Here is a 15,000-nt window from a genome sequence, read left to right on the forward strand (position 1 = left end):
TCCCTGATTGATTCAGGTTCTGTTTCTTCTTAAGCGCTCATTCTGCTGACTCGCTGTCCAGACCCCCCCCCCCCCCCCCCCCCCCCCCCCCCCCCCCCCCAATAACCATGAGTCAGCAGAACACACACACACACACACACACACACACACACACACACACACACACACACACACTGCAACATGAGGAAGCATTATATTAACCCACAGCAGGGGTCTTCAACAGGGGGTCTCAGAGTTACTGCAGGTCATCTACAAGCTCACAACGCTGCGTTGTGTGTCGGCTATTTTTTGGCACAGAGGTTTGGGATGTCAATCTCAAATACACAGTGGGCCAAAATAAAAAGAAATTGTACAAGTCGAGGGCCGGACTGGTTCAATGTTTATTTAAAAGGATCCCTGGCTAATATGACAAATATGCCTTAAAGGACAACTTTGTTTTTTTACAACAAGGGTTCATATTTTAGATTGTAATTAGAGAAAAAAAAGTGAGTGTTAAAATGTTTTCATTTGCTTCTTTCTATTGTTTTATCGCGTTTACCGTGCTAAATGTGGGGCATGCGTACGCTTGGGGGCATGCGTACAAGTGGCTAAATATGTATTTTTTTAGACACAATAAGCCAGCAGTTTCTTTATAGCCATTTACAGTAACACTTCTAGCCCCCAATAAGTCACATCCAACCATGAAAGGTTGCATTGTATCTTGGGAATGGGCTTATTCTGTGTAAAATTATATATTTAGCCACTTGTATGCATGCCCCAACCACTGAAATAAGAATCTCTAAAACAATAGAAGTAAATGAAATTGTTGTTTCTTTTATATGCTTTAATTACAATCTAAAATATGAACCCTTGTTGTAAAAAACTAAAGTTGTCCTTTAATACATTATAATTGTCCTCTATAACTACAATGTAGAATTTAAAAACACCTTCAATATTTTATTTCTTCTAGAAATAGCTAATCTTTCACTCGATAGGGGAAATGCCTGTCGCAAGTTGATGATGTCTTAAATGTCATGTGTGATCTATCCCTATGAAATATAGGGCATGCATGTGCAACAAAAAACACAAACACATTTGAAATATGCTCATATCAACCATAGGAATGTTTTTATTTGCACATGCATGTCATAAATTCCATTGGGATAGATCACAGTTTAAACCACTTTTAAACGTATATTACACTATAGAGTCCAAGGTCTCTGGTAAACGTCTCTTCTGATCACTGGTCTTATCAGTCTTATCTCCGTCTGGACGGGTGGACCAATCAGCCATGCCCACACTGCCCCTAGAGGCCAACCTGGGAACAACCAATCAAATGTATATAATTTCTTTCTTTCTTTCTTTCTTCCTTCCTTCCTTCCTTCCTTCCTTCCTTTCTTTCTTCTCTCCATCCATCCAGGTAACGGCTCCGGTGCTGGTGACTCCTCCTCCTACACTAACTCCTCCCCCTCTGGCCTCCTCAACCTGTCATTGGCTGAGTCCCGTGCGGAGGAGGAGGAGCATATGCAGATGAACGGGTGGAGCGTCTGTAAAGAACAGGATGAGATGTTGAACCTGGCCTTCACGGTGGGATCCTTCCTGTTGTCTGCCATCACTCTGCCTCTGGGCATCATCATGGACAAATATGGGCCTAGGAAGCTGAGGCTGCTGGGAAGGTAATTATAATACCATATATGGACCTAGGAAATCCAAAATCTTCCCCATGCAACATAGAGGAATTGAGGTCGATCTCATTAACAGCCCAACTCTCAAAAATATGTGAACACTTTGCTGGGAACTGGATTCTTAATGATATCACGCCAAACCTAGACCCCATGCAGTTTGGCAGCCGACAGAACCGTTCCACAACACACAATCTAGTCAGCTTAATGGATTTTGTGTATAGGTCTATAGGTGTCTATAGGTCTATAGGTCTATAGGTGTATAGGTCCAGTGATGTTTCAGGTTCAGTGTGCACTGTAATTACAACTGACTTTGCCAAGGCCTTTGATGCCGTGGACCACACAGTGGCAGTGCAGTGTCTCCTTGATCTAGGTGTGAGACCAGGTCTGATTCCATGGATTTGCAGCTTCATGACGGATCGGCAGCAAAAGGTGCGCTACCAGGGACATCTGTCTGATTGGGAATATCCCACATGTTGAGTCGCACAGGGGACCGTGCTAGGGCCCATAGTCTTCCTAGCACTGATAAACACAGGGGACCGTACTAGGGCCCATAGTAAACACAGGGGACCGTGCTAGGGCCCATAGTCTTCCTAGCACTGATAAACAGCGCCCTCCAGGATGGACCACACCACTGGAAATATGTGGATGATATGACTATGGCCCAATCGTGGAAGCCCAAGGTACCCTGCACCCTCCAACAGACCCTGAATGGTCTGGACATCTGGGTTAATGAGCACAAGATGAAACTCAATCCAAAAAAATGCAAAGTTGTACATGTTACCTTCATGAGAGAAAAACCGGCCCTGCCAACACTTTCCATTGACCAAAACCTACTAGAGGTTTGTGACACAGTAAAGGTGCTGGGGGTCACCATTCAAGCTGACTTGAAATGGGACAGCCAGGTGGACTATATGCTGACCTCAGCCAATAGAAAGCTGTTTGTCCTATGTCGGCTCAAGAAATTTGGAGTTCAAGACACAGAATTGGTTTCGATCTACACAGGCTATGTGCGTCCAGTGCTGGAGTATGCAGTCCCAGTCTGGCACAGTTCCTTGACTGTCAACCAGACTAAAAGACTGGAAAGAGTTCAGAAACGGGCTTGCAAAATCATACTCGGCCGGAGATACTCAGGATACACAGAGGCTCTCCGCACCCTCGCATTGTGCACCCTAGCAGAGAGGCGCACCCAACTGTGTCTGGACTTTGCAAGGAAGCTGTTTAAGTCAAACTTCAGAAACTGGTTACCCCCCCTCAGGAAGGAGATCTCTGGTCGCCAAACAAGGAATGGAGATGACCTGGACACTCCAACATGCAAAACTGAGAGATACAAGAAATCACCAATCCCATACATGTGCAGACTCTTAAATGATAATGGATTCTAGATTTGTGTTTTTAGGTTATATGGACTTTTAGATAGGCAAATGCATTTTATGATTTTATGATTTTTATTGTAATCAGCAAAATAATTCAGTGTTTTTTAATGGCACCTGTCTTTTTTAAACATCTGTGATCATGCTGAAAGTTGAATAAACAGTATAAACAGTATATGTAGGAAATACCAAATATGGGCCTAGGAAGCTCAGGCTGCTGGGAAGGTAATTATAATACCATATATGGACCTAGGAAATACCAAATATGGTCCTAGGAAGCTGAGGCTGCTGGGAAGGTAATTATAATACCATATATGGACCTAGGGAATACCAAATATGGGCCTAGGAAGCTGGGAAGGTAATCATAATTGTTTTGCGACCGAAGGTCGCATTATACCCTGAAAAACCTCGTAGCTTGTCTGTCTGACTGTCTGGCTGTACAGGAAGTGATGTCAGTGTGATGTCAGTGAGTCACAGTGATGTGGTACAGAATTACTCATATATGGGCATAAAAAGGATGTCACGTGACATCACTTCCTGTACTGACAGTCAGACAAGCTACGAGATTTCTCAGGGTATAAAAGTCCATTTATGGTCATTCCCAGAAAGAAAAAAAAACCTTTTATGCCCATACATGGAGATTTCTGATGTCATAAATCCCAGGCCGAAAATGAGAATGTTAGGGTACCCCATTATGCCCATATATGGAGATCCACAGGCATCAAACCAAGGTCCTAACTTACCAAGACCCTGCTTGGCATTACTAATTAACGTACGTTTTATGCCCATATATGGAGATTCCTATATTGTCAACATTAAGGACATTATTAAGGATAGTATGTTATCAATATTAAGGACATATATGGGAATGCCCATATTTGGTAATGTCCATAAATGGGCATGTTTTGACATAACATAACTATCATGAAGGGGTCTCCATATATGAGTAATTGGTCCTATATACATCACTGGCCAGATGGCAAGGACGAGGTCGCAAGTCACCCTGAGGTGTCTTACTAGTAAATATAATACCAAATATGGACCCAGGAAGTTCAGACTGCTGGGAAGGTAATCATAATAAATACCAGTAAGACGCCCTAAGAGTGAAGGTAATCATAATAAATACCAGTAAGACGCCCTAAGAGTGAAGGTAATCATAATAAATACCAGTAAGACGCCCTAAGAGTGAAGGTAATCATAATAAATACCAGTAAGACGCCCTAAGAGTGAAGGTAATCATAATAAATACCAGTAAGACGCCCTAAGAGTGAAGGTAATCATAATAAATACCAGTAAGACGCCCTAAGAGTGAAGGTAATCATAATAAATACCAGTAAGACGCCCTAAGAGTGAAGGTAATCAAAATAAATACCAGTAAGACGCCCTAAGAGTGAAGGTAATCATAATAAATACCAGTAAGACGCCCTAAGAGCGAGTGCCCTAAAGCAGTGTTTCTCAACCAGTATGACACAGACCTGACATCTGACATCATTATGTCTTATGTCATAGACCACATGACATTCACACCATATGTCCATATATGGGCTCCTCACTGGCAGGTGAAACGTGGCGTTTCCATAAAGCTTCTTAATGCGCATTAAGGCTTATTCGCCTAATTTTTTTATTTATGGAAACACTTCAAACGGGTCAGACAATAAATGTGAATACATGATGACGTTCTGGGTCCATATCCTCCAACTTAACATTTTCCCCTGCCGCTTAACGTCCATTGTATAGCGTTTATAGCCCACAAAACAAACCAGTTGTTTGTTACACACGGAGTGACAACGGATCGTGTGTAAATTCTGAGCTGAGCAGCGATCGAGTCAAAAGTAACAGTCGTGCAGTGCTCACGTCTCGCTGGTCTCAACTCATGCGATGAATGACACCCGCAAAAGGAAACATACTAAATTTGCTTTGTCTTAATGCGAATTTCTGATAATTCGCTTCTTATTTTGGAATAAGCTTATGGAAACATGGCTATTGACTACATTATGAATGGATGTTTTGTATACGTGTGATAGAAACTACTGCTGCTAACCATAATAATAATAATTATTATACATTATGTTTTCACAGCGCCTGCTTTGCCTTCTCCTGCATGCTGATAGCTTATGGAGCCAGCGACCCGACACGTATGTATTATTATACCCTAACCTTACCCTCATTATACCCTAACCTTACCCTCATTATACCCTAACCTTACCCTCATTATACCCTAACCTTACCCTCATTATACCCTAACCTTACCCTCATTATACCCTAACCCTAACCCTGCATTCTGATAGCTTATGGAGCCAGCGACCCGACACGTATGTATTATTATAACACGTTATAACACTATGTATTCATTATAACACATTATAACACTATGTATTCATTATAACACATTAGAACACGTATGTATTTATTATAACACATTATAACACTATGTATTCATTATAACACATTATAACACTATGTATTCATTATAACAGGGGGTCCGGGACCCCTAGGGGGTCCTCAGAGTTACTAAAGGGGGGGCCAAATAAAATAAAAACGTTGTACCCTCCCATCTCTATTGTGTCTGAGGAGAACTTTAGCCAACAATAACAGATCTACAAGCTCTCAACGCCTCACGCTGCGATGCGTTGAGAGCTTGTAGATCGGCTATTTTCAGCAAAGGGACATTAACAGGAATCCAACATAGACTGATGACAGTGCTGTCAAACAAGTTGATGAAAATCTGTTTCATACAATATGTAGAGGAGGTCCCTGTTTCATCTGTTTCATACAATATGTAGAGGAGGTCCCTGTTTCATCTGTTTCATACAATATGTAGAGGGGGTCCCTGTTTCATCTGTTTCATACAATATGTAGAGGAGGTCCCTGTTTCATCTGTTTCATACAATATGTAGAGGAGGTCCCAGTTTCATCTGTTTCATACAATATGTAGAGGGGGTCCCTGTTTCATCTGTTTCATACAATATGTAGAGGAGGTCCCTGTTTCATCTGTTTCATACAATATGTAGAGGGGGTCCCTGTTTCATCTGTTTCATACAATATGTAGAGGAGGTCCCTGTTTCATCTGTTTCATACAATATGTAGAGGAGGTCCCTGTTTCATCTGTTTCATACAATATGTAGAGGGGGTCCCTGTTTCATCTGTTTCATACAATATGTAGAGGGGGTCCCTGTTTCATCTGTCTCTCAGTTAGGGGGTCCCTGTTTCATCTGTTTCATACAATATGTAGAGGGGGTCCCTGTTTCATCTGTTTCATACAATATGTAGAGGGGGTCCCTGTTTCATCTGTTTCATACAATATGTAGAGGAGGTCCCTGTTTCATCTGTTTCATACAATATGTAGTGGAGGTCCCTGTTTCATCTGTTTCATACAATATGTAGAGGAGGTCCCTGTTTCATCTGTTTCATACAATATGTAGAGGGGGTCCCTGTTTCATCTGTTTCATACAATATGTAGAGGAGGTCCCTGTTTCATCTGTTTCATACAATATGTAGAGGGGGTCCCTGTTTCATCTGTTTCATACAATATGTAGAGGAGGTCCCTGTTTCATCTGTTTCATACAATATGTAGAGGAGGTCCCTGTTTCATCTGTTTCATACAATATGTAGAGGAGGTCCCTGTTTCATCTGTTTCATACAATATGTAGAGGAGGTCCCTGTTTCATCTGTTTCATACAATATGTAGTGGAGGTCCCTGTTTCATCTGTTTCATACAATATGTAGAGGAGGTCCCTGTTTCATACAATATGTAGAGGAGGTCCCTGTTTCATCTGTCTCTCAGTTAGGGGGTCCCTGTTTCATACAATATGTAGAGGGGGTCCCTGTTTCATACAATATGTAGAGGGGGTCCCTGTTTCATCTGTTTCTCAGTTAAGGGGTCCCTGTTTCATCTGTTTCTCAGTCAAGGGGTCCCTGTTTCATCTGTCTCAGTTAAGGGGTCCCTGTTTCATCTGTCTCTCAGTTAAGGGGTCCCTGTTTCATCTGTCTCTCAGTTAAGGGGTCCCTGTTTCATCTGTCTCTCAGTTAGGGGGTCCCTTTTTCATCTGTCTCTCAGTTAAGGGGTCCCTGTTTCATCTCTGTCTCTCAGTTAAGGGGTCCCTGTTTCATCCGTCTCAGTTAAGGGGTCCCTGTTTTATCTGTCTCTCAGTTAAGGGGTCCCTGTTTCATCTGTCTCAGTTAAGGGGTCCCTGTTTCATCTGTCTCTCAGTTAAGGGGTCCCTGTTTCATCTGTCTCTCAGTTAAGGGGTCCCTGTTTCATCTGTCTCAGTTAAGGGGTCCCTGTTTCATCTGTCTCTCAGTTAAGGGGTCCCTGTTTCATCTGTCTCTCAGTTAAGGGGTCCCTGTTTCATCTCTGTCTCAGTTAAGGGGACTGGCCTGAAAACATTGAAGATCCCTGCATTCTAACTATGATATTATCATATGTATTTGTATATCATATAAAGTTATGTATTTATTGTATCATATGTATATCATATAAAGGTATGTATTTAATGTTTCTCCAGGTCTCTCTGCTCTGATCTTCGTTGCTCTGGGTTAGGGTTAGGGTCAGTATATATTAGGGTCAGGGTTAGGGTCAGGGTTAATACTATAACAGTATATAATATAAAGGTATGTATTTAATGTTTCTCCAGGTCTGTCTGCTCTGATCTTCGTTGCCTTGGCGCTCAACGGTTTCGGGGGGATGTGTATGACCTTCACCTCTCTGACGGTGAGTACCATGACCTCTATATGACCTCTATATGACCTCTGTCTGTTAGTAGCCACGGCCCCATGTACTATATGAGAGAGAGAGAGAGAGAGAGAGAGAGAGAGAGAGAGAGAGAGAGAGAGAGAGACGGGGGAATGCTGCAAAATGCTGCATCACTACAGACCCCCCCCCCCACAGTGTTGTATAATTCATTACATTTCTCTCCGAGAGACAAAAAAAGACCTCGGCTGTTCATCTGATGCATCTGCACGTGCACTCACTCACGTGCACACCTACAAGCACACGCGCACATGTGCACACGCACACACACACACACACACACACACACACACACACACACACACACACACACACACACACACACACACACACACACACACACACACACACAGACCCTCCAAATAGATCCAGTCTGAACTGGCTTACACACTGTGTACTGTACTTAAGTATTTTTGAGGTATTTTTACTTTACTTGAGTATTTCACATTTCCAATACTTTTACTTCTACTCCATTACATCTCTGCTCCAAATGTTGTACTTTTACTCCACTACATTTATTTGACAACTTTAGTTACTTTGCAGACATGAATGATTACATTATAAAACATTAATCCACTTTAGCCCTGTTTCATACGCAGGCTGTTTGAAAACAGCCGATCTACAAGCTCGCGATGCGACGTGTTGTGAGCTTGTAGATCTCCTATTTTCAAACATTTTCTACTTCAACTTTTGGTTCTTTAAGTACATTTTGATGCCAATATTTTCTTACTGTTACTCAAGTACATTTTGAATTCCAGACTTTTACTTGTAACTTGATTATTTCTACATTGCAGTATTGATACTTTTACTTAAGCAAAACATCTGAGTATTTTTTCCACACTGCGTGCGCTGCGTGCTCTCACCATCTGTCAGGAGTGTCACACCAAATTCTGGGCCCTGGGTACAAGGTTAGGGTTAGGGTTAGGGTTAGCACTGGGCCCTGGTACAGGGTTAGGGTTAGGGTTAGGGTTAGGTACAAGGACTCACTGGGCCCTGGTACAAGGTTAGGGTTAGGGTTAGGGTTAGGGTTAGGTACAAGGACTCACTGGGCCCTGGTACAAGGTTAGGGTTAGGGTTAGGGTTAGGGTTAGGTACAAGGACTCACTGGGCCCTGGGTACAAGGTTAGGGTTAGGGTTAGGGTTAGGGTTAGGGTTAGGGTTAGGGTTAGGTACAAGGACTCACTGGGCCCTGGGTACAAGGTTAGGGTTAGGGTTAGGGTTAGGGTTAGGGTTAGGTACAAGGACTCACTGGGCCCTGGTACAGGGTTAGGGTTAGGGTTAGGGTTAGGGTTAGGGTTAGGTACAAGGACTCACTCACATTCTGGTTAGGGTTAGGGGTACAAGGACTCACTGGGCCCTGGTACAGGGTTAGGGTTAGGGTTAGGTACAAGGACTCACTGGGCCCTGGTACAGGGTTAGGGTTAGGGTTAGGTACAAGGACTCACTGGGCCCTGGGTTAGGGTTAGGGTTAGGGTTAGGGTTAGGGTTAGGTACAAGGACTGAGTGCGTGCACGTTGCAGTCAGTGTGTGCACGCTGCAGTCAGTGTGTGCACGCTGCAGTCAGTGCGTGCACGTTGCAGTCAGTGCGTGCACGTTGCAGTCAGTGCGTGCACGCTGCAGTCAGTGTGTGCACGTTGCAGTCAGTGTGTGCACGCTGCAGTCAGTGTGTGCACGCTGCAGTCAGTGTGTGCACGTTGCAGTCAGTGCGTGCACGCTGCAGTCAGTGTGTGCACGCTGCAGTCAGTGCGTGCACGCTGCAGTCAGTGTGTGCACGCTGCAGTCAGTGTGTGCACGCTGCAGTCAGTGTGTGCACGCTGCAGTCAGTGTGTGCACGTTGCAGTCAGTGTGTGCACGTTGCAGTCAGTGTGTGCACGCTGCAGTCAGTGTGTGCACGCTGCAGTCAGTGTGTGCACGTTGCAGTCAGTGTGTGCACGTTGCAGTCAGTGTGTGCACGCTGCAGTCAGTGTGTGCACGTTGCAGTCAGTGTGTGCACGCTGCAGTCAGTGTGTGCACGCTGCAGTCAGTGTGTGCACGTTGCAGTCAGTGTGTGCACGTTGCAGTCAGTGTGTGCACGCTGCAGTCAGTGCGTGCACGCTGCAGTCAGTGCGTGCACGTTGCAGTCAGTGTGTGCACGCTGCAGTCAGTGTGTGCACGTTGCAGTCAGTGTGTGCACGTTGCAGTCAGTGTGTGCACGTTGCAGTCAGTGTGTGCACGCTGCAGTCAGTGTGTGCACGCTGCAGTCAGTGTGTGCACGTTGCAGTCAGTGTGTGCACGTTGCAGTCAGTGTGTGCACGCTGCAGTCAGTGCGTGCACGCTGCAGTCAGTGCGTGCACGCTGCAGTCAGTGTGTGCACGCTGCAGTCAGTGTGTGCACGCTGCAGTCAGTGTGTGCACGCTGCAGTCAGTGTGTGCACGCTGCAGTCAGTGTGTGCACGTTGCAGTCAGTGTGTGCACGCTGCAGTCAGTGTGTGCACGTTGCAGTCAGTGTGTGCACGTTGCAGTCAGTGTGTGCACGTTGCAGTCAGTGTGTGCACGCTGCAGTCAGTGTGTGCACGTTGCAGTCAGTGTGTGCACGCTGCAGTCAGTGTGTGCACGTTGCAGTCAGTGTGTGCACGCTGCAGTCAGTGTGTGCACGTTGCAGTCAGTGTGTGCACGTTGCAGTCAGTGTGTGCACGTTGCAGTCAGTGTGTGCACGTTGCAGTCAGTCAGCAGGTTGTGTGTGAGTGCCTGCACATTGCAGGAGGTCACTAAGCTCCTCCTCCTCTCATTTCCTCTTCCTGTCCTTAACGACCTTAACGACCTTAACGACCTTAACGACCTTAACGAGGAACACCTCGTTAAGGCACCATCACAGTGATGACATCACCGTTCATTTGTCATCATTTCATTCTGCACACTTTTATGACAAACATAGAAATGACATTTTATAATTAATGTATTTTTTTAAGGAGTACAAAAAAACCCTTCTTTTTTGCCCACACACACACACACACACACACACACTGCACTTCCTGTTTGAGCTGCTGTCGCGCGACCGAGTATTTCCCGGTGAATCTGTGCGCAAAGGTGGGGGCCGATGGGCAAGGAGGGTTGCGAGCTTATGAGAAACAACTAAAATAAGACCTTAAAACCTGGCGAAAACAGTTACGTGCATTAGCGGAAGATGACGATAAAGGAAATCATTTAATGGAAAACATTAAATTAACTTCTGAAAAGGCTTCTAAGCCTACACTAATAGCCTACTAAAAACTATTGAACCGCGATCTTGCCACACGTGAATAATTGAGGTTGTAAACAATAACACAGACAATATAAATCCTTAGTCTAGTTGTGGGAAGAAAAGGATATCATCATGGCCCCAAATAACGTTTAAATATCTTGCAATTGGCGATGAGTCTCTTACTAAATCGGCAAGATTACATTACATAACATAATACATAAAAGCTAAGCTATAACCTCTCCATCATCAGCAATAGTCAGTGGTTCGTGTCCCCCACACTCCCAAGCCCCCACCGTTGCGCACAGATTCACCGGGAAATACTCGGTCGCTGCTGTCGCTCTATCTCTGATGTCATTTCCTGTCTGTTCACCAGCACGCACGCACGCACGCACGCACGCACGCACGCACGCACGCACGCACGCACGCACGCACGCACGCACGCACACACACACACACACACACACACACACACACACACACACACACACACACATCAGTGTCTCTGTCGCGGTCTGAACTCCACAGCAATTTTTGACTTAGTATTTTAAATATGCCAACATTTTAATTTAAATTTACTCATATTTCAGTCGTCTGAAATGTTCTAGTTTAGTCTTGTTTCAGTCGACTAAAATTTTGCTTCTGGGTGGTCCCTGGAACTAAATATTTTGAGATGGGGGTCCGTGGCCAAATAAATATCATTTTGGGGGTCCTTCCCATGAAAAGGTTTGAGAACCACTGACATAGTAGTCTCTCAAGAACAGACCAACTGAGCTCCAGTTGAAGTGAAAAGGACCTTTTCTTTGACGATGGCTGGCCAGATTGCTGACATAGAAACATGGGTTTTTCAAAAAACCTTAGAAGGATTCAAAGACACTTATAGAATCGGGTGAAAATTCGAATTCTCATGATTTAAAAAAAAATCACACCCGTGTGAACCCCCCCCTTCCCCCCTGCTGTATTTTGCTGATGCTTGCGAGCTTGTATATCTGCTATTTTTCAATAGTTAAAGTATAGAATAATGATACACAATAATGTGTACCCGTTCTAAATGGGTTAATTTGTCATTTTAGAGGTATTAAAAAGTCCTTAAATTGTCACTTTAGAAATGTGCAGATACCCTCTATACACTTAAACTTTATGTTGGTTTGTTTACTGTTGAGTGAGAAAACAATGTTGCACATTAAGTTAATCATCTGGGGACCCCCTGGGGGTCCCGACCCACAGGTTGAGACACTACAGCAGTGCTTCAGTTCCTATAGCAGACAGGTGTCACATCACGCTTGGTGTCCTATAGTAAACAGTTGTGTCATCATGCATGGCAGCACAGAAAGCTGTTTCCACTCTGTCTGATTAACCCGTGGTCAAACAAATACAAGCGTTGTCCTGGAGAAATCTGTTCCCCTCTGCAAACACTGTGTGTGTGTGTGTGTGTGTGTGTGTGTGTGTGTGTGTGTGTGTGTGTGTGTGTGTGTGTGTGTGTGTGTGTGTGTGTGTGTGTGTGTGTGTGTGTGTGTGTGTGCGTGCGTGCGTGCGTGCGTGCGTGCGTGCGTGCGTGCGTGCGTGCGTGCGTGCGTGCGTGCGTGCGTGCGTGCGTGCTAAATATATACTATATCTGCGAGGACCTCCATTTCACAAATGTAGCAAAAGAACTACAGATTCACTTACTGTAGATCAAAAGAACTACAGATTCACTTACTGTAGATCAGGGCTACTGTTTGGACTTGAGAGCTACTTTTAAAATGACAGTTTAACATGATCTACCCACCCAAACATGTTGTACTGATTGATTGATTGATTGATTGAATGATTTATTGAAGACTTTATTGTAGGTTTGCATAGGAAAAGGTACAGTTCACTGGTACAAGGTCTACTAAAAGGAGATCCTAGAAAAGACTAAGCTTATTTCCATAGGAAACCATTGAAGTATCTCATATAACATTGAATGACAGACGGATAGAACACAGTACTATGCAGTAGATATAGTCAGGAAAAAAAAGGGGAAAACAATTTAAAAATTAAAAAATTAAAACATACAGTAGGTAAATACAAAGAAGGGGCAGGGGAGGGTAGGGCTGGGCTAGGTTTGTTTTTACCAGTTGCAAACGGCTGCTGCCTGTAAGTGTTTTTTTCAGTAGGGCTTTGGGATAGCGCACTGTGGGATAGCACACTGTGGGATAGCGCACTGTGCCTTAAATACTGTATAAGACAAACACACTTGGAATGGCAAATAGCTGGGGAAAAAAGGTCTTCCTCACATTCTGTATGGAAGTGGTAGGATTAAAGTCTTCCTCACATTCTGTATGGAAGTGGTAGGATTAAAGTCTTCCTCACATTCTGTATGGAAGTGGTAGGATTAAAGTCTTCCTCACATTCTGTATGGAAGTGGTAGGATTGGAAGTGGTAGGAAGTGGTAGGATTGAATTCAGTATGGAAGTGGTAGGATTAGGGTTAGGGTTAGGGTTAGGTGGTAGGATTGTGGGTTCTTTTCAATGCTACTGAATCTTGAAAACAAAGCATTGCATTGTGTTTGGAAGCCATGAAGGGAGCTGACAGGCCCTTCTTGATCAGATGACAAAATGAGTGGTTTATAAATAGGCTATTATTGTAATTCTATATGTTTTCAGGGTCATGTTGTGTGGTCCAGTGTTGATTTTGTCGACTAAATCTATGACGAAAAATATTTGTCGACTGTGTTTTTTTCACTGACGAAAACTAAATAAAAACTAAACAAAAACTAAGCTGTGATGACTAAAACTAAGACTAAATATATTGACAATTTCGTCAACAAAATAAAAACTAGACTAAAACGTTAGGGAGGGACTGGTGGAGAAGAGAGTCATTTTTTGCTCTCAGGTTTGCATGATGAAAATAGCCGATCTACAAGCTCACAACGCGCCGCAGCGCAACGCGTTGTGAGCTTGTAGATCGGCTATTTTCAGTCAAAGATCGGCTATTTTCAGTCAAATCAGTCATTACGATGCCTGCCAAAATACATTTTAGTCGACTAAATCAAAGTGTAGATTTAGTCGCCTAAAATCTTATGATGTTTAGTCGACTAAAATTAGACTAAAACTAAAACTTTTCAGGTGACTAAATTATGACTAAAACTAAATGACATTTTATTCAAAAGACTATGACTAAAACTAAATCAAAATTTGCTGTCAAAAACAACACTGGTGTGGTCTACCTGCACAGTCTTTGTGATCTGGTAGATCAAATCTTTACCTTCTGGCTGTAGAACTACAGACTCACTCCCTATTCTTTTTCTTTTTTCTATTGATGTAGGCCTGTTCAGTGGTGTAATGGTGAGTCAATGTTTGGGGGGGGGGGGATCTATTCTATTGATATGCATATAAGCTTGTTTCTTTGTTAAAACTGTTGTCGAGGTATGAACTTGGGGGGATTGCGAGACCCCGGCTCAGAAAAGATAAAGACAGACAGACACCACATGGCTGCATTAACTTCCTGTTGTTCATCTTTTTCAACACAGTGACATGTTGTCCTTACCTATACTGCCACCTTGTGGCCAGAGAGAGGAACACCTCTATCTATCTATCTATCTATCTATCTATCTATCTATCTATCTATCTATCTATCTATCTAATTTAATTTAATTTAATTATTCATTTATTACATGTATTCTATTTATAGATGTATGGGGAAAAGCAGAAAACATCTGAGCCAAATAATAATACTAATAATAATAATAGTGCACAACAGAAGGTTGTTGTGAAAGAACTCAACAGGATTTACAAACCACAACTATTCTCCTATTCGTAACGTGAGCAGTTTCTCTTCCTGTATGAAACACTGCATTCAGGAGGTTTTGTTGTTTTGGCCACACAGCAGATTCTATAGTTTAAAGCAGGCCAAGGACCCCTTAGCTGAGAGAGATGAAGCAGGGACCCCTTAACTGAGAGAGAGATGAAGCAGGGACCCCTTAGTTGAGAGAGATGAATGCAAGCTTCTATCACACAAAGATTTGGAGGACCCCCTG

The 15,000-nt window shown here is 43.5% G+C and overlaps 1 protein-coding gene across 1 annotated transcript in view; it reads left to right on the forward strand.

Annotated features, from left to right (window-relative positions):
• Nucleotides 1-1,509: 1,509 nt before the first annotated feature.
• LOC308290438 (large neutral amino acids transporter small subunit 4-like) overlaps nucleotides 1,510-15,000 on the forward strand; it is a gene marked incomplete at its 5' end in the record, with an annotated part of 45,660 nt that continues 32,169 nt past the window's right edge. The window contains 3 exon segments of the mRNA XM_080732271.1: nucleotides 1,510-1,655; nucleotides 5,114-5,169; nucleotides 7,669-7,745. Of these exon segments, the coding sequence (XP_080588397.1) occupies nucleotides 1,510-1,655; nucleotides 5,114-5,169; nucleotides 7,669-7,745 (279 nt within the window).

Source organism: Nannobrachium achirus (genome assembly GCF_963921795.1).
Source record: "Nannobrachium achirus genome assembly, chromosome: 8".
NCBI classification, from domain to species: Eukaryota; Metazoa; Chordata; class Actinopteri; order Myctophiformes; family Myctophidae; genus Nannobrachium; species Nannobrachium achirus.